This window comes from Archocentrus centrarchus, chromosome 15 (genome assembly GCF_007364275.1).
Source record: "Archocentrus centrarchus isolate MPI-CPG fArcCen1 chromosome 15, fArcCen1, whole genome shotgun sequence".
NCBI classification, from domain to species: domain Eukaryota; kingdom Metazoa; phylum Chordata; class Actinopteri; order Cichliformes; family Cichlidae; genus Archocentrus; species Archocentrus centrarchus.
In genome coordinates, this window is record NC_044360.1 from 87,939 (window position 1) to 109,639 (window position 21,701).

A 21,701-nucleotide genomic window follows, 5' to 3' on the forward strand; every position below is an offset into this window, starting at 1 on the left:
CTCCTCAGTTCCCAAAAGTTTATGGACTGTTGTTAAAGCAGAGGGAGATGCTGCACAGTGGAAAACACGGACCTGTAACAACTTTTAGGGATGTGATGCTGTCATCAAATTCAAGATGAACTCAGATTTTTCATAATGGTACATTATTTCAGGTGGACGGCTCACCCATCACTGGGGGTGAGGTCAGTGAGGTGGTTAAACAACTCCTTGATTGCAGGGCCCCTGGGGTGGATGCACTTCGCCCCGAGTTTACTGAAGGCTCTGGATGTTGTAGGGCTGTCTTGTTTGACACACCTCTGCAATGTCATGTGGAGATCTGGGGCGGTGCCACTGGATTGGCAGACTGGGGTGGTGGTCCCCTTCTTTAAAATGGGGGACCCAAGGGTGTGCTCCAACTATCAGGGGGTCACACTCCTCAGCCTCCCCAGAAAGGTCTATGCCAGGGTGCTAGAAAGGAGGGTCTGTCTGTTAGCCGAACCTCAGATGAACAGTGCGGTTGTTGCCCTGGTCACGGAATGCTGGACCAGCTCTTCATCCTCTTGAGGATATTCGACTGTGCGTGGGAGTTTTCCCATCCAGTTTACATGTGTTTTGTGGACTCGGGGTGTCCTATGGGCGAGTGCCACAGGAGTATGGGGTATCTGGCCTGTGGTTAGCAGGACATTCAGTCCCTGTACAACCGCAGAGAGAGCTTGGTCTGTATTGCCAGCAATAAGTCAGACTCGGTTCCTGTGGGTGCTGGACTTCGCCAGGGCTGTCCTTTCTCACAGATTCTGTTCATAATTTTTATGGACAGAATTTTTAGGTGTAGCCAAGTGAAGGAAGGCTTCCACCTTGGTGGCCTCAAAATCTCATCTCTGCTTTTTGTGGATGATGTGGTCCTGTTGGCTTCATCAGGTGGTGGCCTCCAGCTCACAATGGAAAGGTTTGGAGCCGAGTGTGAAGCAGCTGACATGTGAAATAGCACCTCTAAGTCTGAGACTACGGCGTTCAGCCGGAAAAGGGTGGAGTGTCCACTCAACCGCTCAGAGATACAGGGGTTGGACAATGAAACTGAAACACCTGTCATTTTAGTGTGGGAGGTTTCATGGCTAAACTGGACCAGCCTGGTGGCCAATCTTCATTAATTGCACATTGCACCAGTAAGAGCAGAGTGTGAAGGAGTGGGAGATCGACAAAGAGATCAGGGCTGTGTCTGCAGTGAGGTGGATGCTGCACCGGTCTGTTGTGGTAAAAAGTAGGGATGGCACGATACCACTTTTTTATGTCTGATACGATACCAATATTTTACATTTGGATATCTACCGATACTGATATAAATCTGATTATTTATTTATTTATATATATATATATATATATATATATATATATATATATATATATATATATATATATATATATATATATATATATATATATATATATGAGAAACGTTCCACGGTGCAATATATATATATTGCACCGTGGAACGTTTCTCAGTGCACGAGTTCCAGGCATACAGATTATATCGACGCACAATGTCCAAATTAGGGGCCGCATCCTGCGAAGGACCACGTCTTTCGCAGCCCACGAAGACCACAAAGGCCGGAAGTGAGCGGCTAGCCTTCATATCAGCTGCCGTCACCTCTGCGTAGCTCATGTCGCCTAGCAACCGTGAGTGCGAAGCACAGCTGTGTAAAAGCAGCTGGTTAAACGGAGAACGAACTTTTTCTCCTTTTTGTGGTTTAATTTTAAGTCTTTAATTCAAAATAAGCTGTTAAAACAAGCATAACACATTTCAACATCAAGGAATACAGCTGAGAGAATGATTAATTTCCATTATAACAAGTGAGACATTAATGTTGAATAAAACTATCCAGTTATGATGCTTAACTTTAATTTCAGGTGTTTGCTTATCACAGGAGCACTTCCACCCTTCGTTGGTCTGTGTAGTAGACTGGTGGGAAAATAAACAAAATTTTGAAGTTTAAGCTTATGTATATTGATTTATTCATCAACTAAACTTAAATTAATATTTCTCATGTCAAATATTGAAATGCGATTAAAATACGATTAATTTCGATTAATTAATTACAAAGCTTGTAATTAATTCGATTAATTTTTTTAATCGAGTCCCACCCCTAATATATATATATATATATATATATATATATATATATATATATATATATATATATATATATTTTTTTTTTTTTTTTTTTTATGTTTTTAAATGCTTGGATCAATTTTAAATAAGTCAACAGTCTCTCACACAACAAAATCAAAGTCTTTTAGTCATCTCACATACAAGACCAGGGGGGTTGATATTGTGTTTTAATTATTGTACAGTGCCTTTCTGTCTGTGAAAAATGCTATATAAATAAACTTTACTTACTTACAACAATAACTATCACCTGAATCCTGTTGCTCCTATGTGAGAAGGTGATGCATTGGCTTATGGTATGTTGTAAATTTCATTAGGGCTGCAACTGTCGATTATTTTAGCAATTGAGTATTCTATTTATATTGATTACCCAAGTAATTGGATAAGAAATACTTTTTTGTATTAACAGTTCATCTGCATATTTTAACTTCCGTACTGCAGTTTTTCCCTGTGTGAAACAAACAGGGTGGATGGTGTAGCTACAAATTTCTCTTTTTTCACTTACTGATCAGGTGGTTGATGAAGGCCCTCCAGCTGTTTCCCAGTAAAGATTTAATGGCGGTTACAGGGACGAAAAAGCTTCTTTTGGACACTAGAAAAACATTTCCTTCTGCTCCATCTGAGCTCGCAGACTCCGACTCTTTGCACTTGTGCAGACAGACTGCACGTAAAACAGCTGACTGCTGCTGTTGTGTTATCAGAGTTTATGTTGAAAAACTGGGGGCTGTGTGAGGGTAATCTTGTAATGCTTTATATTCACAAGCATTCTTCTAAATACGTTTCTACTGCAGGTCTATATTTAGTCACAAATCAAGGATTAAAGTATAAAAAATATTTTGACGGGGAAGGGGTCCTTCCGGTACTAGACGGTCACCAGTGCTAATATCTGCGCTCGCGTTAGAATAGTGTTAGTGTTAGAATAGATAAACGTTTAACTGTTTTTCTATTTTCTATTTTTCTATTTTGTATGTGGACACAAAGCATATGTCTCCTTACCACCTGACTGGAATGGACTGTGCACCATAGCATCGTTATCAGACCACGTGTTCTTTATGCAAAGAACAAGCACAACCAGCAGGCACCGCTGTGAAGTGACTGAACGGGTCGAAGATGTTCCCAAGGAATGGAGAATATGGGGAACCGGGGAAAAGATAGGACAGAGCCTGTTTCCATGGGTCGGAGTCGGACTGGTTCGGGATCATGTCAAGATAAACAGGTACGCCCTACTCCGTCTGATAAACGCCACAAGAACTTTAGGCAAAGGAACTTCACAGGAGTTGAGCGCCTTGCGTGCAATGGTGATGCAGAATAGAGTTTTGGACTTGCTGGCTGCCCCGCAAGGAGGAGTATGCAAGATAATCGGACAGACTTGTTGCACCTTCATCCCTGATGAAAACGGTGATGGGGGGAGTATTCACACTGCTTTGTCTGACTTAGACACCCTGCAGCAGTATGTAGAACGGCAGACACCTGGAGGGAATCTGGATTGGCTCTCTTGGCTGACTAATGGAGCCTGGTGGCAAGTTCTGCTGAAAGTCTTAGTGCCACCAGGGGTCATTCTGCTACTATTTTGTTTATTTTTCAGTTGTATTGTTCCATGTTTAAGGAAAATGATGACTAATGTTTTCATTTCGGCTTTCTATCAGTATACCCTTGTGCAGGGTGGGCAGGAGGGTGAAACAAAAGACCAAATATGAAACCCCCATTGAAAATGGGAGACCAAGTGGTGGGGTGGATGTAAACTGGTTTTCAAACTAATGTTTAATTTTTGCAAATGTATGTAGGTGCTTCCCCTAGTGAGACTGACTAGCAGTGGCTGCTGTGAGCGGCGGGGCCATTGAGGAATTTTTCTGTCTTGAAAGAATAGAGAGTGACTTTGGGTCAAAAGAAGGATAGACAGCCGCACGACAGGTTTTTCGCCTCAACCTCATTCAGGATTGTATGTGCTATGTTCATGATAAACAGGGAGGAAATGTTAGAATAGATAAACGTTTGACTGTTTTTCTATGTATCACAATGTGTTCATCATAAACATGCACATGACCATCAGATTGTAAGCACAAAACATACTCACACACACCCGGACCCTCCAGGTGAGGAAAGCAGGTAACGCCTGTTTCCTGACGACACACACACATACACACACCCCCACACACTCACGTGACGCTAAAATAAAAAAGCCGGCAGGAAGAAGGAAGTCAGACTCTCTTTCAGACACGCAAACGGTTGTGAGCTGACTGAGACTCTCCCTGCAGGTAAAAAGATCAACTACGGGTTTCTGTGTCTTTCTTTATTCAACGGTGGTCCGAACCTAACAGCTAGCAGTATGTCCGGGAGCTGAAGTAGAGAAAAAAATTACAGCTGAAATTCTCAGCACAGTGAGCACAACACACAAACAAGGCAGAAAGCGGTGGAGGCATAGAAAAACATGTCAGTGATCATCCACTCAGGGAATCTGTCCCAGCGATGGAGAACTTTATAGAATTTGAGGGGTTGTTTTCTAAATCCTGAGCCACTCCATTCCAGTAGGTGATGGTAATGCAGCTCTAAGCTGGTTTGGTCAACCACAAACCCACAAGAAGAAGAAGACGACGGAGAACTGTAATGCAGCTAATGTGAGCAAAACGTTATTTAATGTATTGGATTGCATTTTTTTTTTTTTTTTATTTATTTCCGATATCCGATCCAGTAATTTAGGCCAGTATCGGACCGATACCGACACTGAATATCAGCTCGGCGCATCCCTAGTAAAAAGGGAGCTAAGCATGAAAGCAAAGCTGACAAGTTACTGGTCAATCTAGGACACTCTCGGCTGGCCTAGAAACACCTCGGGGCCCCCCCGGCTGGGCTGCAGGAGGTGGCTAGAGAGAGGGAGGTCTGGGCTTCTCTGCTTAGGCTGCTGCCCCTGAGACTTGGCCCCGGATAAGTGGAAGAAAATGGATGGATGGATATTTTCTGTTTAAACATTTGATGTGTTTTCTATGTTCTCCTGTGAATAAAATCTGGGTTTATGAGATTCTGTTTATATTTATAGTTTACACAGCATTAGTGGAACTGGGGTTATACTGTTAGACACTTGAACCACACATATGTAAAGACTCACACATTACTCTAACACATGTCAGAGTCACATTAACAGCGTTTTGTGTTTGGATTCTGTGAAACTACATAAAAGCCATCTGTGATGCTGCAGAGGATCAAGAACATCCCGCTGCAACAAAACAGGTGAATGAATGACCTGCTGCAATCCATGCTTGTCTGATTTCTTCCTTTCCTGCTGAAAATGAAAATCCTACAAACAAGTGACACTAACATCTGCAGTATAGCCAGCTATTCAAATAACATCCAACCTAACTGATCCTAAATTGGCTAAAAACTAATTTTAACTGAAAAACAAACTGGTTTGAAAGCTGACCAGGAAGTTCGAACCTTCCAGCTGTGAGGCCACAGTGGGAACCCATCAGGATTTCACAGACAAAGTTCTAATGCAGAGAGAACCCTGCACCTTCCCACAGATGTTATGTTTGTGTACCTGTAGCAGCGAGATAACCACAAAGACGATGGCCACTGTGTAGAGGTTTCTGGGTAACCAGTCCTCCAATGCCGCGATGCAGCCTTTGGTATAGATATGGTTACTCCATTGCCCCTGCACAGGAAAATCAGAGAAAATGAAGCTATAACTTACTTTAATTTCCTTTGTTAGCTGCTGTCACTGTGATGTCACCTCAGCTTGTGACTGAAGATAAGCATGCTAACCTGTCCAGCAGGTGTTTAATGACAGAACAGGAAGTGACCTCACCTTTTGTTTGCTCCTCACATCATAGCCACACTGCGTATTCACCACAGAGTCCTGAAACAGACGGTGGGTGTAGCAGACAGGTTAACGGTTTTATCACCTGTTTTGATCAATACTGATCAATATTGATTCAACATCAACTCACTGCAGGATCTTGGACGCAACAAGAGAACGGAACGCCGCACCTCTCTCTGCTGCGGTTACTGTCATTACAGCTGAAATACACATTCTCATCCCAGTCCCCTGGGCTCTGTGCACCACAGCAGGAGTTCTGTGTGAGAACATTCTAAAAGTTAGAGCTTGAAGAACTAAAGATTACCATTTAAAGAACAGGTTTCAAATGTTATGGGTTACTCCTTAATGAATGACTTCTCAAGTTTAGAGGTTCTTCTCTAATGTACAGGTTCCAGAGATCAGAGGTTTCTGATTAAAGAACAGGTTCTAAAGACCTGTTTCAATAACTGTCTGGTCATGAAAGGTTACAGATGTTTTACCATCCTCTGCAGAGAGTCGATAAGGTTCTGCAGGTCGATGTCGTCTCTGTACGCCTTGATGTTTGCCACAAAGAACTCGTTAATCCATGCTCTGACCTGACTCTGGAAAACCACCACCAGCACTGCCGCTGTCAGCTCCAGGAAGAAGATCAAGCCAATCACACCTGAAAACTGACCAAAACAAACACAGAACTTTTTAACTCAGGAAAATATGACATACAGCAAGACGTCTCCAGCTCAGAACTTTTTAACATACAAACTTCAGCAGACAGATGTTTTCTCTCAGTGCTCCCACACAGCCGGCGAAGCCCAGGATGAAGGTGATTCCACCAACTGCCAGAACCAACCAAACTGGGTCAAACCCGTGCAGCTGAGTCACCTGGGTCAGGTCCATCAGTACTCCCTGTGAACCAGCAGAGAACTTGTGTAGTCTGCACTGAATGCCATAGTAGAGGTGTTTTTTTTAGCTGACAGCAGTAAAATAATTTTTCTTTCCAAACTACAAGTTGAATTTAGAACTCTGGCTGAGCTGTGACCTTTAATGAAAGCAGGAGAACGTATATGAAGATAGCTGATTATGTAGACATTTTTATTGAATCCTTAGGAATTATAGCTCAGAGTCTGTACTTCAACATCTGGATGGATTCACCCGCTTTCACGGGATTGGCTGGTGTGTAAAACAGCAATACCGACCAGCTGACAGTCAGCTGTTCATCGTATCCATCATGCCTGAAAGCTTGCGGTTTGTGAAGTTGATGTAAGAGGTACTTGTTGTCTCAGTCGTTTCCAGAGAAACAACCTAGATTTTAACTTTTCATGTGCTCCTGACTCACCATGAGACTAATGCTCACTCTTGGCAAGACTAAGATTCATTCTGCACACTCTAACAAGCGTTAACTTTGAGGTCAGAGCTTTATAAATGACAAAGATTGGGACAACCCTGTAGTTTCACTCACCTTCTCACTCCATGCCCAAAAACCCGCTGCAATGAATGCAACGCCAGCAAGCTGGAACACAGACACACCAGCAATTACACAAAGAAGATTTTAGTCATGTCTACTGACTTAATTCTAGATGTTTTACATATGACCATACAGACAATGTATGATTGGTCTGCTGCAGTCACCCAATCAAACATCACTTATATGCTTGGGGTGGTGGGTGCCGGCCCTCGGTCGGTTGGCTGGTCTTCCCTGTGTGGCTGGGTGCCGGCTCCCGGTGGGTCCCCCCGGGCGCTGGGGGGGGTCTCTGCTGTCCCAGGCGCGCCACCAGGTGGGGTGGGTTGACCTGACCTGCATCGGGATGTCTGGTCTATGCTTTTGGGGCCCTGGGGTGCCTGCACTGCGGGGGGGGGGGGGGGGGGGGGCACTGTATTTCCAACTCAGGCCAGCATGTCCTGTCGCTTGTTTGTGTCTATTTTTGAGTGAATGGGCGTCTAATGTGAGTGGGCTACCCTCTGCGATGGGGGCGGTGGCGCCAGTCTCATGTGCTGCAGTGCTCTGGGATGCTGTCACCACGGCCCCGGGCTCACCCCTCACTGCCCTGTGCTGGGGTGTGGGACGTCGGGGTGCCTATTGAGCCAGTGGACAGCTGGCTCTCTTCTTGCAGGTTGGGTGTTTTTTTTTTTCCCCCCTTCCTGGTCATACCCCCCCCCCCTCCTCCACACACACACACACACACACACACACACACACATGTAGGGTGTAGGGTGGAGAGGCTACATGCAGAGCCACGCAGCCACTTGCCTCTCCTTTTTAATTGCATTATAGTCATTATAATTCACAACACATACACACATACTACACGATACACATAGGACCTTTGGGGCAGGCATGTTACACAGAGGTTGATGAGATGGGGCCGCTGGCCCCACTCAGATCCTCATTACTGTCTGTCCCCAAATTTTATTTGCACTTTAGACATGGAGGGTTTTTGGGGGGGCAGTGTGGGCGAGCACTGACATCCAGCAGTTGGTGCTTGTGGCACAACTGCCCCCTCAATTTTAACTGCACCCTATACACCTCATTCATTCACAACATGAACACATACACTTACAAGTTGGGCAGGGGGAGGGGGGGTGGGTCATCTCACACCCCGATTTCTTACACCTCGCCCGGGGTGGGGGTCGGGTGGTTCCTTGGGGACCGGGCTGGCGGCGTCTTGGGGTCACTGTTGGCCCTGGGGTGGTTTCCACTCGCCCCATCTTCAGAGGGTGGGTAGCTATGGATGAATGTGTGTCTTTGTATTTGTCACAGTTTCGTGAGTATGGGTGGGCGAGTGGATGTGTACATATGGTGTATCTATGTTTATATGTGTGTGGGTGAGTGTGTTTGTGCATAATTGTGTGCACGGGTGTGCTTGCGGGTGTGCGTGTGGTTGTATGTTTAGCTGGACCTGGGTCTGAGCCTGTGCCTTGCCTCCTGGCCGCTCCTTGCTGGTTGCCTCACCCCCCCTGCCCCCCTGGGGTGTGGGTACCTCCGGGTTCCTGGGTGGGGCTGGATGTTCTGATGTGGGTGGTGACCTGCTCCCCTGGGGGCTGCGGCGCAGGGCTGCATTGGCTTCTTCGGCGGGGGAGGGGGGGGGGCTCTGTGGGGGCTCGGGCGGCCCTCGGGTGCCAGGGGCCCAGAGGCCCTGCTGCTGGCCGTACAGGGGGCTGGCCGCTTGCGGGGGGGGTCTGAGACCTCCCTCCCCCGTCTGCTGGGAGGGGTGTACGGTTGTCTTTGGAATGAGTGGCCGCGGGTCTTTGTAGGTCTTGATGGGCTGCTGGTGGCCTGGGGTTCTCTTTGCCTGCCTCTAGCTTCTGATGGGCGGGGCTGCGGCTTTCTGCCTTCATTGGTAAGCACATTTCATGACACAAACACATACACCCACATAATAACACAAAATGGTTGGTTTGTGTAACTATGCTTCTTTTATTTTGTTTTCCCCACACAATCTTTAATTTTGCAACTATTGTCAATATCTTATGTTTAACAAGTGACGAACTATTTGGTTTACTTACTTGCACTCTTTCCTGTTTCTTTTTTCTATTTTTCTCTCCTTTTTTTTCCCCCTTTCTTCTTTTTTAAGATAAGATAAGATAGTGTTTATTTGTCACATGCACAGTTATACACAGTACAATGCACAGTGAAATGTATTTTGTACCTGCAACCATATATACACACACATATAAATAAGAAGAATAAAAATAAAAAAAGTAATTCACACTATACACTATACTCTATATACTATACACTATACACACTTTTTAAATTATAATATTTACATTGTGCAATAATGGTCCAGTTAGGGCTCAGAGTTGAGCAGACGGATGGCTTGTGGGTAAAAACTCTTCTTCAACCTTTCAGTCTTAGTCCTCAGGCAGCGGTAACGCCGGCCTGATGGGAGCAGGGAGAAGAGAGAGTGTCCGGGGTGGCTGGGCTGTTTTAGGATCTTCATGGCCCTCAGCCTGCACTGCTTGGTGTAAATGTCCTGCAGGTTGGGGAGGGTGGTTCTGATGGTCCGTTCAGCTGAACGAACCACCCTTTTTAGGGCCATGAAGTCCTGCTTGGTGCAGTTTCCCATCCAGGTGGTGATGCTCCCACGCATGATGCTCTCGATGGTGCAGGTGTAAAAGTTCCTGAGCACCTGGAGTGGGAGCTTGAAGTCTCTCAGCCGCCTGAGGAGGTAGAGACGCTGTCTGGCCTTCTTCACAGTGATGTTTATGTGATGAGTCCAGGACAGGTCCTGTGAGATGGTCACTCCCAGGTATTTGAAAGTGTCCACTCTTTCCACCTCAGCACCACTGATGACAAGTGGATGGTAGTCCCTCTGCTGCTTCCTGCTGAAGTCCACGATCAGTTCCTTTGTTTTGCTGACGTTGAGCAGGAGGTGGTTCTCCTGGCACCAGTTCTCCAGGCGGGAGACCTCTCTCCTGTAGGCTGTCTCCTCATTGTGAGAGATTAGTCCCACAACAGCAGTGTCGTCGGCAAACTTGATGATGACGTTGGACTCTGACGTGGCCTCGCAGTCATGGGTGTACAGTGAGTACAGCAGAGGGCTGAGCACACAGCCTTGGGGGGATCCAGTGTTGAGGGTGAGGGAGGATGAGGTGAGGTGACCCACTCGTACCACCTGTGGTCTGCTGGTCAGGAAGCTGTGAACCCACCTGCACAGGGATGGGCCCAGGTCCAGGTCCAGCAGCTTAGAGACCAGCCTGGAGGGAACTATGGTGTTGAATGCTGAGCTGTAATCTACAAACAGCACTCTCACATAGTTCCCCTTACCAGTGTCTATGTGTGAAAGGGTCTTGTGGAGGAGGAAGGATATGGCGTCATCTGTGGATCTGTCTGGCCGGTATGCAAACTGTAGTGGGTCGAGGGTGGTGGGCAGTGAGGAGGTGATGAATGTCTTGATGAGTCTCTCAAAACACTTCATCACCACAGAGGTGAGTGCTATGGGCCTGAAGTCATTGGGGCTGCTGGGGTGTGGTTTCTTTGGGACAGGGACTATGATGGACTTTTTAAAGCAGGTGGGAATCACACACAGTTTCAGTGAGAGGTTGAATATCAGTGTAAACACAGGTGCCAGCTGGTCAGCGCACGTCTTAAGGACACGTCCGCTAATACCGTCTGGTCCAGCCGCTTTCCTGGTGTTTACACGTCTAAACGCCCTCCTCACGTCGCGCTCCATCACAGTGAGTGTCTCCGCCCCTCCGGCCGGGAGCGCAGCGGGCTGTCGGCTTCCTGACTCAAAGCGCGCAAAGAAGATGTTGAGTTCATCAGCAAGAGAAGCGTCGGCACTCACCGGGTGTGTGTGTGGTGCTTTGTAGTCCGTGATGGTGCGTAGTCCCTGCCACAGTCCCCTGGAGTCAGACTGTTGTAGTTGCTGTTCCAGTCTGCGGCCGTAGCGATGTTTAGCCTCTTTCACCGCTCTGCGGACGTTGTATGATGCAACCTTGTAGTCCTCCATGTTCCCAGAGGCGAGGCCGGAGTTGTAGGCAACGGTGCGGGACCTCAGGGCGTCGCGGACAGATTTATCCACCCACGGCTTCTGGTTGGGAAAAGTCCTGATGGTCCTCCTAAGTGAAGTGTCTTCAACAACTTTCCCAATAAATCCCACAACAGTTTCCGTAAACTCCTCGATGTCTCCGCCCGCGCTGCTGCGAAACATGTCCCAGTCGGTTGAATCCAACGCACCCTGCAGAGCGGCCTCTGTTTGATCAGACCACCGTGTCACTTCTCTCACAGCAGGGGGTTCCTGCCTGAGCCGTTGTTTGTATTTCGGCATGAGAAAGACAGAGGTGTGGTCAGACTTCCCAAAGGGCGGAAGAGGCTTTGCTTTCTTCTTCCTCTTTCCTTTTCTCTTATCTTTCTTTTCTATTTCTTAAGCCTGTCATTTCTGGCACAATTTGTTAAATAGCATGTTAAAAATAACTCAAATAAAATAAAGGGTCACGCAGTAACAAGAGGAGCCTATAGAGAACCTATAGAGCTCATCTTGAAATAGCAAATATGTTTGGCACAACAATGCATTCAGATCACAATTCTGTTTGCAAGATCTGCCAGACATGACAGGCTAAAAAAAAAAAAAAAAAAAATCACTTAATATAAATGTGTCAGCGACAGGTGAGCTGAAACAGACAGGAAGTGTTGGACATACTGAACATAGACATATACAGGTTAGACGCCGCATTGAGCGCTGACTCATACGTCAACGCTGCTGCCATATTGGATGTGGCAAAACCGGCCAACATGAACATGGCAGAGATAGTTCACTCTTGTGGTGCGTGGAGTTGTTCGAACCATTTTACAGTCGAAACCGGATCACATGGGATTATCTTTCACAGGTAAGACTGAAGAACTGTTTTTTTTTTCTTTTTTAGACTTCATTTTTAAAGGTTTTTGCAAGTTTTAAAAGTACAAAAAGAGAACACTTAGACCCCTACTAACAAAACATCTAGAGCATCCTGTAAAAACAGAGGCAAATGAAATAAACATTCAAATGAAAGAAAGGTAATTACGTGGTCATACAGTTGGTGACAAGTTCAAGTATGTATTCCATTTCCTCCAGTATTTTTTATATTTATCGGCAGCAAGCCTCAACGAAAAAGTCAGTCTCTCCAATGCATGGATTTCCTTGATTATTTCCTTCCAGTCCAAAAGTAATGGTGGTTCCGCGTCTAGCCACTTACGGCTTATGGCTTTCTTTGTCCCTGCTAGTATTAATAGAAGATATCTATCTGATTTCCTCGGTCCTTGGGGTAGGTTACATAGGTAGATCATGGTGAAATCTCTGGTTAGGTTTAAGTCCATCATAGATTGATTTCCTTTATCACCTCTGACCAATAGGGTGTGATCTTAGTACAGTCTCAAAAGATATGGAAATATCCTGCTGACACGTTTCCACAATTCCTCCAACACATAGCCTTTTCAGGGTCCTTGCATTGTTTACTCTTAATGTTTGGGGTAACAAAAAAACGCACCAAGTTCTTCCAGGAAAATTCCCTCACTGACCTGAACTTGATGTGTGAGTCACAGCGTTACATATATTAAGCCAGTCTTCATCGGTTATTGTTATTTGGGCTTCTTTTTTCCATTTAACTTTAATATATGTTGCATTAGTTTTCCTTCCTGATTGGAGACATGAATATAATCTGGATATCAGTTTCTTAGGTGGTCTTCCATTACACGAATCTAGAAGGATCTTAACTAAACCTGTCTCCTCCTCTTCTGAAAACATTATATTTTTATTGTAATGATGCCTTAACTGGAGGTATCTGAAAAAGTCCCATTTTTCCAAATCATAATTTTCTTGCAGTTGTTGAAAATTTTTTAACTAATTTTTAGTTATAATCTTCCAATATCCTGTTATACCTCTCTGTGACCACTGTATAAATCTCTTATCCATTTTTGTCGGGGGGAAATCTTTATCGTAAGCTGGCCAACGCAGAATCTGAGCGCTTCTTTCAATTTTCCTTTGTCTTAATATTTTGTGCCAGATGTTAATTGGTACTTTTATCCACTCAGGGATAAGATCTGCATCTATATATCTCTTAATAAGATACTGATCTCCAAGACAGGATTGAAGGGGTATCTTACTGTAGAACAGATCCATCTCTTTCCATTTAGCTTCACATGCTGGGTCGCACCAGCCAATTAGTGCTCGCATCTGTGCTGCCATGTAATAGTCCTCTAAGTGTGGTAAGGCCCATCCACCTTTGTCTTTTGTAATGTATGGTATTTTACTCTTGGCTTTTGTTTAACCCAAATAAAGTTTGAGATCATTCTATCCCAGTCATTGAATTGTTTGGGGGGGGTACCTGTATGGGCAAAGCCTGAAATAGATAAAGAATTTTTAGTAAAATGTTCATCTTTATTATTTCTATTCTATTGTATAGGTTCATGGATAATAATGACCAACGCTGCAGATCTGCCCTAATCTCCTCTGTCAGGGGGGTGTAATTGCATTCAAAAAGTTTGGATAACTGTAGGAATTTTTACTCCTAGGTATTTTATAGACTTATTATTCCAATTAAACCTGGTCATTTTCTGAGTCCTTTGTGATGGTTGATAATTATACGAAAGGGCCTGGGTTTTCTGTAGGTTTAATTCATACCCAGAGTAGGTGCCAAATGTTGAGTAAGGAAATGAGATTCGGTAGGCTGAGTTTAGGGTTAGATAGTGTAACAAGGACACCATCGGCATATAGGCATACTTTATGCATTGTATCTTTAATAGTTACACCTATGATGTTCTTGTGTTCTCTAATGGCCTGTGCTAGAGGTTCAATGAAAAGCGCAAAGAGAGTAGGGCTAAGAGGGCACCCTTGACGGCAGCCCCTTTCCATTTGTATTGTATCTGATAGATCCCCATTAATCTTGATCCTTGCAGAGGTAGATTTGTATAGAGATCGAAAGCAACCTATAATTTGATTATTAAAGCCAAATCGTTTCAATGTTAAATAAAGATAATTCCAACATATTGAATCAAACGCTTTTTCTGCGTCTAAACTGATAACTGTTGATTCTGTGTTTTTCATCTTATCTATGAGGTGAAGGGCCCATCTCACATTATTGCCTATTTCGAACAAAGCCAGTTTGGTCCATGTCTATTATTTCTGGGATTATAAATTCGAGCCTTTTGGCTAATATTGTTGCAAATATCTTATAGTCAGTATTTAACATCGATATTGTCTGTAAGAGCCACATTCTGTTTTATCCTTATCCAATTTAGGGATCACTGCTCTTTTCCAAGAAGGTGGTGTTTCCCCACCTGCAAGTACATGGTTAAAGCTATCCTTAAGCAGTGGGGTAAATAAGTGTCGAAAGTGTTTGTACCACTCGGCGGGGTAGCCGTCCTCTCCTGCCATTTTATTCCCTTTCAGTTTTGAAATTGATTTGTTGATCTCCTCCTCGGTTATTTTTTGTGTTAGCCTTTTATTTTGATCTGTTCCTATCGAGGGTAAATCCAAAGAGGCAAAAATGCCTTTACTGAAGGTGAGTCTGTTGCAAGGGGCTCAGAGTATAGTTAAGTATAATATAATTCAAATAATTTTTTTAATGTCTTTTAGATAATAATATGTCTTTTTATCTGTGGGGTTTTTAATTTTTTGTATAAATCTATCAGCATGCTGTTTATGAATTCTCCAAGCGAGAAGTTTCTTTGCTTTGGGGCCATTTTCATAATAATTCTGCTTAATGAATTTGATCTTCTTCTCTAACTGGTCTTCATATAAGCAGTTAAGAGCTTGTTTTATTTCTCCGATTTGGGATAGGGTATCATTATTATTGCTTTCCATATGTTGCGTTTCCAGAGATTTTAGTTGTGTAGTAAAGGTCTTTTAAATGTCTCTCTTTTTCTTTTTTCTTTTGGGAGGACCACATAATTAGCCTCCCTCTCAGAACAGTCTTTGCTGCATCCCATAAAATGCAAGGGGTGATATCCTCTTTGTTGTTGTGGTCCATATAGTCTTTAAATTCTTTTTCTACAAAATTATCAAATTTGCCATCATTTAATAAGCTATTGTTGAGCCTCCACAGGGTTTCTTTACAGTCATTACCCAGATGGAGTGTCATATACACCCCTGCATGGTCGGATATGTCTCTTACCCCTATGTCACACTGTATTATTCTATGTTTGTCAACATTTGACATAAAAAAATAATCTAATCTTGAGTGCATGTGGTGTGAGTATGAGAAATAAGTGTATTTTTTGTCCTGGGGGTGCAGGTCCCTCCATACATCTCTCAGCCCTGCTTCTTTAAGCATTTTTTTTAGTGTATATTGCTTCTGTCTGAGACTTTTTTATTTTGCCGGAGTCCAAGAAAGGATTTAGGTGAATGTTCCAGTCTCCTCCACATATCAATATCCCGGATACGTCTGTTACAATTATATCAAAAATTTTCCTAATAAGCTGTTTGTTATTCCCAGGTGGTCTATACACGTTCAATAAGGTGATTTCTCTGTGATCTAAATATCCTTTGATCAGTATGTATCATCCTTCTTTGTCTTTAATTTGTGAGGAGAGCTGGAAGTTCACTTTGTTAGACAGTAAAATGGCAACTCCTCTGGATTTACCTTGTGAGTGTGAAGAGAAGTACACATTTTTAAACCCCATTTTACACAGTTTTTCATGCTCAGTAATAGAAAGATGTGTTTCTTGCCAAAAAATTATATAGTTTTTCTCGTTTCATTTTAGCAAGAGCTTTACTTCTTTTTATGGGGTTGTGCAAACCATTAACATTAAGGGTAATTACCTTATATCTTTGTTTCGCTTCTGCCATTGATATAAGAACAAAAGATATCTGATGATTTCAGGATGCTCTAGGAAACAAAGAGGGGGTCTACAAAACAAACGAAAGAAAACACGTCTGAACAAGTAACCTACGTGACTTCCATGGACAAGGTGCAAGTCCACCTTCAAAGTAGTGAGGAGAGTCCCTAGGGTCCCAGGCAGCTCCTCACAGTGCTGCCCATCTTCTCCCATCCGTCGTAGCAGCGCCCATAGAGAAAGCATGCCTATTCCCAGTGTGACGGTCGTCCATAATACTCACATTTTACAAAGGAATACATCAGAAAGTTACTGGGCGCTGTTACTGTTGCGCTTGAACCCCTTAAGCTTTTCCTGGATGCGTTTCACTCGTGTTTTCCGCATCCATCCTGAAGTTCCGCTTGTTCCTCCCCGCGGGGTAGCACTCGGTTTGGGTTTGGAGGTGTGTTCCATTGGTTTATCCACTGCTTCCGATATGTTCCTCTGCCTCACATCATCGATCGCATCCTGTACATTGTTGTAGATCACGGGACCGTTCTCATAAAACACACGGAGTTTAGATGGATACATCGTAGGAAAGCGAAGCCCCTTCTCTTTTAAGATCTTCCTGATGGGGTTGTATGCTTTACATTTGGCGAGGATTTCCCTGGGGTAATCTTGGTCGAAATACACCCATCATCCTTTCAGCGGTATCACTTTTTTACCCTATGCAGAATGGAGTACGATATCCTTCATGATGTACTCCAAAAAGTAAATCACGATGGATCTGGGGTTGGAGCTTTGTGGTGGTTTAGGGCCGAGTGAACGGTGGCAGCGCTGTATGCCCAGAGTGATGTCTGTGAGGGACAATTCCGTTTTTATGAAATTCTTTATAAATTTCTGCAAGTTGTCACCTTCCTCTCCCTCTGTAATCCCATGGATGCGGATGTTGTTCCTGCGTGAGCGGGCTTCCAGGTCAGTTAAGCGTGTTTGAAGGTCTTCTTGCAACTGGAGAGTGTGATTCAATACATCTTTAACGTCCATGTTAAATTCCTCTACCTCGGTTATTCGCTGCTCTGCCTCCTCGACTCTATTCATTACGTCTCTCAGGTCCGCAACAATGTCATCGAGCCGTTTCCCCATTTCTCTCCTAAACTCAGACATTTCCTTTTTTATAAGTCCGGTCTGGTCTGTAATCTCTTTTTTGAGAGTCGCCTGAATCTCTTTCAACTCTGTGAGGATGTTAGCACCCATAGCTTCCATAGCTTTGTCTGCTGTTAGCTTCCTATCCTCTGGGACCTCTTTCGATGAAACAGCAATTTCTTTCGCATTTTCTTGTTGAATTCCTCTTGTATTTCTCTTGCTACCCCCTAACATACTATTATGAATATTAAGAACAAAGTTTTAATAAGTTAATAGTCAGGGGTTGACTAGACTGTCTGGGAGCTTGGAACTTATGCTGGCACTCGCTTCTCCACCATCCGGAAGTCCAGCCTGTTTTTTTTTTTTTTTTTTAATCGTATTTGGCCATTCTAACATTTTGAAAACAGAATTTGCAGATGTTGCAGTGATACTATGTAGTCCTGTGGTGCACCTCCAAACAATGAAGTCAATCTAATTTAACTACACTGGCCCGAACTAACTACTCTGATACAAATAAAGACTGATTTAGGTCAAATCCAGACCTTCTGTTTGCTGCTGCCTGCACATGAGTCTATTTTTGCATTTTGTGCTTCTTGGCCCCTTGTTTTTTTTGTAATAATAAGAATAATACATTTAATTTATGAAGCACTTCACAAAAGTTGGATATAGCACTTTTTTGTTGTTTTAATTTTTTATCCGTAAAATTTTAATGTATGCAATAAAACACGGATCTATAATTTTAGCAAGAAAATGAAGTAGATCAGTGTCTATTGCAGTTTCTTATTTTAATTTGTAAACTTTGTTAATTTTTTGCCTTAAAGATTGTCATAAAAATTAAATTGAAACATTGTTACAAACATCGGTAGCTGTAAACAGTCATAAATACATTAGAAATACATGCGCTGGTTTGATGCTGCACCCTAACATACATGGATTATTTAACATTTTTTAATTAGCAGAGAAAGTTACGTTATTTTTGGTGCCTATCAGTTTCCCAGTGTATATTAGTGCATATTTGAATGTGTGATTGAAATGCATTAACTTGAAGAACTTCGTAGAAAGGTGCTTTATGAAGTTCAGTCCATGCACTTGTATTAGTTTACAGTGCAGATCTGCCACATCCAATATAGCGGACTGATATGTCACAGCAACAGGCCCACCCGCTCAATGCAGCGTCTAGGTATATATGTTTATGATACTGAACCTCACAGAAATGCTTAATCTGACACCTCCTCCACACAGGAAGTCTGTGAAATCACTTCCTGTCAGCCACTGGCAGACAGGAAACAGACAGCTTCCGGTTCAGCTGGGTGAAAGTGTAAACAGAAAAAAGCACAGACAGCAAGGGTTTTTCATCAGCTCTGGTTTGGTTCTGTTTTGGTTTTGTTCTGGTTCTGGTCCATGCAGAGCCCCATGCGGTGTGCTACCAACAGGGGGTTCTGGTTCTATTTCAGTTCTGGTGCTGTTCTGATTTGGTTTCAGATCTGGTTCTGTTGCAATTCTAGTTTTGTTCTGGTTCTGTTCAGGTCTACCCAGACTCCATGCTGTGTGTGTGCTTCCAGCAGGGGGTGGTGGTCCACCCTGCTGACATTCTTTCTGCATCTTTGATTACTTTTGATCTTTGAGTTTTTTTTCATCTTCCTTTTTGCGGTGAACTTGCTGACGTCCTGGTTCCTGTTTTTAACCAATCAGCATGTGTCACAGTCTGTTAGGCTTCACATAAATGAATGCTATCGTGTTCATTGAGGTTAGAGTCAGAACAATAGGTACAAAGGTGTGTGTGAGACTCACCCAGAAGATGATGTTGTAGCTGAACATCAGGTATTTGTAGCAGCAGTTGATCTCAGCGTTTTCATAGCGATAGTAATACATCTGAGACAGAACACACACACACATACACACACATGAGCAATCAGGAAGTGATGTGCTAAAGTTCTGAGGAAACAGAATTTACAATGTTTTAATTTACTCAGAAACAGAAACCAGAAAACCAGTGAAATTCTCAGCCTGGCACAGCACCGAGTGATCAACTAGAACCCTGAGCTCACCCGGTCCAAGCTTTTTCCCCCCTTTCCTTTTTTTCTTATTAATATTCAAATATGGCAATTAGTGTGGTACAAATTCAAGAAGATTTAATGAGTCGAAGTGAACCGTAACAACATTAACAATTAATATATACAGAATAGAATAGAATGCCTTAATTGTCATTATACAGAATGTACAATGAGATTGGAGGGCCACTCATGCTCAGTGCCATGCTGTAGAAAGTCACACATTTTAAAATATAAAATATAACTTCTAAAAATATACAGAAAATAAAACAGAATGTATAAAAATTATATATAAATTGGAAAAAATAAAATAAGCATGTACATATAATAATGAAGATGGTGAGTATTGCACTTGGGGAATGAATATTGCACTAGTGGACGAACATTGGATATTACACAATATAGGGGTGACAGATATTGCTCAGGATGAATAATATAATATTGCACAGAGATGTGGGTATTGCACAGTTACAATGGGTGAGTGTGAGTTCAGGGTGGTGATTGCTCTGGTGAAGAAACTTGTTCTTGAGTCTGTTTGTTCTGGCTTTGATGCACCTGTAGCTCCTGCCAGCGGGCAGCAGGTCAAAAAGTTCAAAGCCAGGGTGGGAGTTGTCCTTGATGATGTTTTTGGCTCTGCTGAGGCAGTGGGATGTGTAGATGTCTGTCAGGGAGGGGAGAGGGCAGCCCCAATACATAGTATTCTAGGCACAGGGGTAAGTCTATTACCAAAATTGCATGAATTTCTTTCTTGATATCCATCCAAAATTTCTGAAAAGACTGACAGTCCCAAAAGATGTATGATCCCCAGTCTTCCCGCAGCCTCTCCAACACAGTGGTGACCATGATGGGAAGAAGCCAGCCAGTTCCATCAGAATCCTGAAGAATCTAACCTTCACCTTCCAGTCAAATTCCTTATATGTAAGGCTATTAATCATTTTATGGCTAGATATGAAAATATCCTCCCATTTCATTTCCCCAATAATGATGTTGGCCGCCAACTGCCATTTTTTTTAATAAACCAAGTGTCATCAGTTGTGCTTATTTGTAAAATTTTATACATTTTAGATATCCAATGTTTCGGGGTAATGTTATTTTTCATTAGGTCAATAAAGTATTGTTCCACCTCTGTAGGAGGTCTCCTAACCTTTTCCCACTCTTTATTGGTAGTTATGTAATGTCTTATTTGAAAGGAGCGGAAAAGGTCGTGGGAGGACAAGCCATTGTACAAAAGATTTTAAATTCTATGAATAACTGATTAACAGTTAATAAGCCAAGCTCAGCCCAGCATTTAAAGCCCCTGTCCATCAGAGAGGGTCTGAAATCTGGGTTATCTGCAATTGGCATGGCTCTTGATAGTGAAATTGGGAATCCATAACTTTTCCTAACTTTATCCCATATATTCAGTGTATTTAATATCAATTTATATTTAATTTTTCACTTTTTCCAAGATGGTTTACTTACGAATGCTATTGCACGTAAGGGGCAATCAGGAACTGAGTTTTGTTCAATTTGTACCCATCCTGTCTCTATATCATTTTTGGTCCAATGCACTAAAATGTGTAACTGAACAGCCCAATAGTATTTCTTAAAATCTGGTAATGCTAGTCCCCCTTTTTGTTTGGATAATAGGATTGTTTTGAGCCTAATTCTCAGTCTTTTATTCTACCATATATGCTGTCTAATCAATTTATCTATATTTTTAAATAACTTTTTTGGCAGCTGTATGGGTAAGGACTGAAAGAGAAAAAAAAATCTGGGAAGAACATTCGTTTGGATTGATTCTATCCAACCTAGTAAACTCAATGGTAATATCTAGGGATGCGCCGATCCGATATTCAGTATCAGTATCGGTCCAATACTGGCCTAAATTACTGGATCGGATATTAGAAAGAAATAAAAAATGCAACCCAATCCGATCCGACCTACATTAGTTGCATTACAGTTCTTCGTCATCGTCTTGTGTGTTTCCGGTTGACCAAACCAGCTTAGAGCTGCATTACCGCCACCTACCAGAATGAAGTGGGGATCAGGAAATAACCCCCTCAGTTCTACATCGCTGCGATGGATTCCCTTTAACATTGAGTGAATCATCGCTGACATGTTTTTCCACGCCTCCACCGCTCTCTGCGTGTTTGTGTGTTGTTCTCGCTGTGCTGAGAATTTCAGCAATTTTTTTCTCTACTTCAGCTCCCGGACATTCTGATAGCGAGCTAGAAATTGTCCAGTACTGGCAGGACCCCTTCCCCGTCAAAATATTTTTGATACTTTAATCCCTGATTAGTGACTAAATATAGACCTGCAGTGGAAATGTATTTAGGAGAATGCTTGTGAATATAAAGCATTACA

The 21,701-nt window shown here is 43.0% G+C and overlaps 1 protein-coding gene across 1 annotated transcript in view; it reads right to left on the reverse strand.

Annotated features, from left to right (window-relative positions):
- Positions 1-21,701, reverse strand: part of tspan14 (tetraspanin 14) — a 28,590-nt gene that overhangs the window by 3,675 nt on the left and 3,214 nt on the right. Inside the window, exons 2-8 of the mRNA XM_030748213.1 lie at positions 19,096-19,176; positions 7,390-7,440; positions 6,690-6,836; positions 6,434-6,604; positions 6,085-6,210; positions 5,943-5,993; positions 5,676-5,789 (exon numbers count right to left, since the gene is read on the reverse strand). Of these exons, the coding sequence (XP_030604073.1) occupies positions 5,676-5,789; positions 5,943-5,993; positions 6,085-6,210; positions 6,434-6,604; positions 6,690-6,836; positions 7,390-7,440; positions 19,096-19,176 (741 nt within the window). The remainder of the gene's footprint in view (positions 1-5,675; positions 5,790-5,942; positions 5,994-6,084; positions 6,211-6,433; positions 6,605-6,689; positions 6,837-7,389; positions 7,441-19,095; positions 19,177-21,701) is intronic.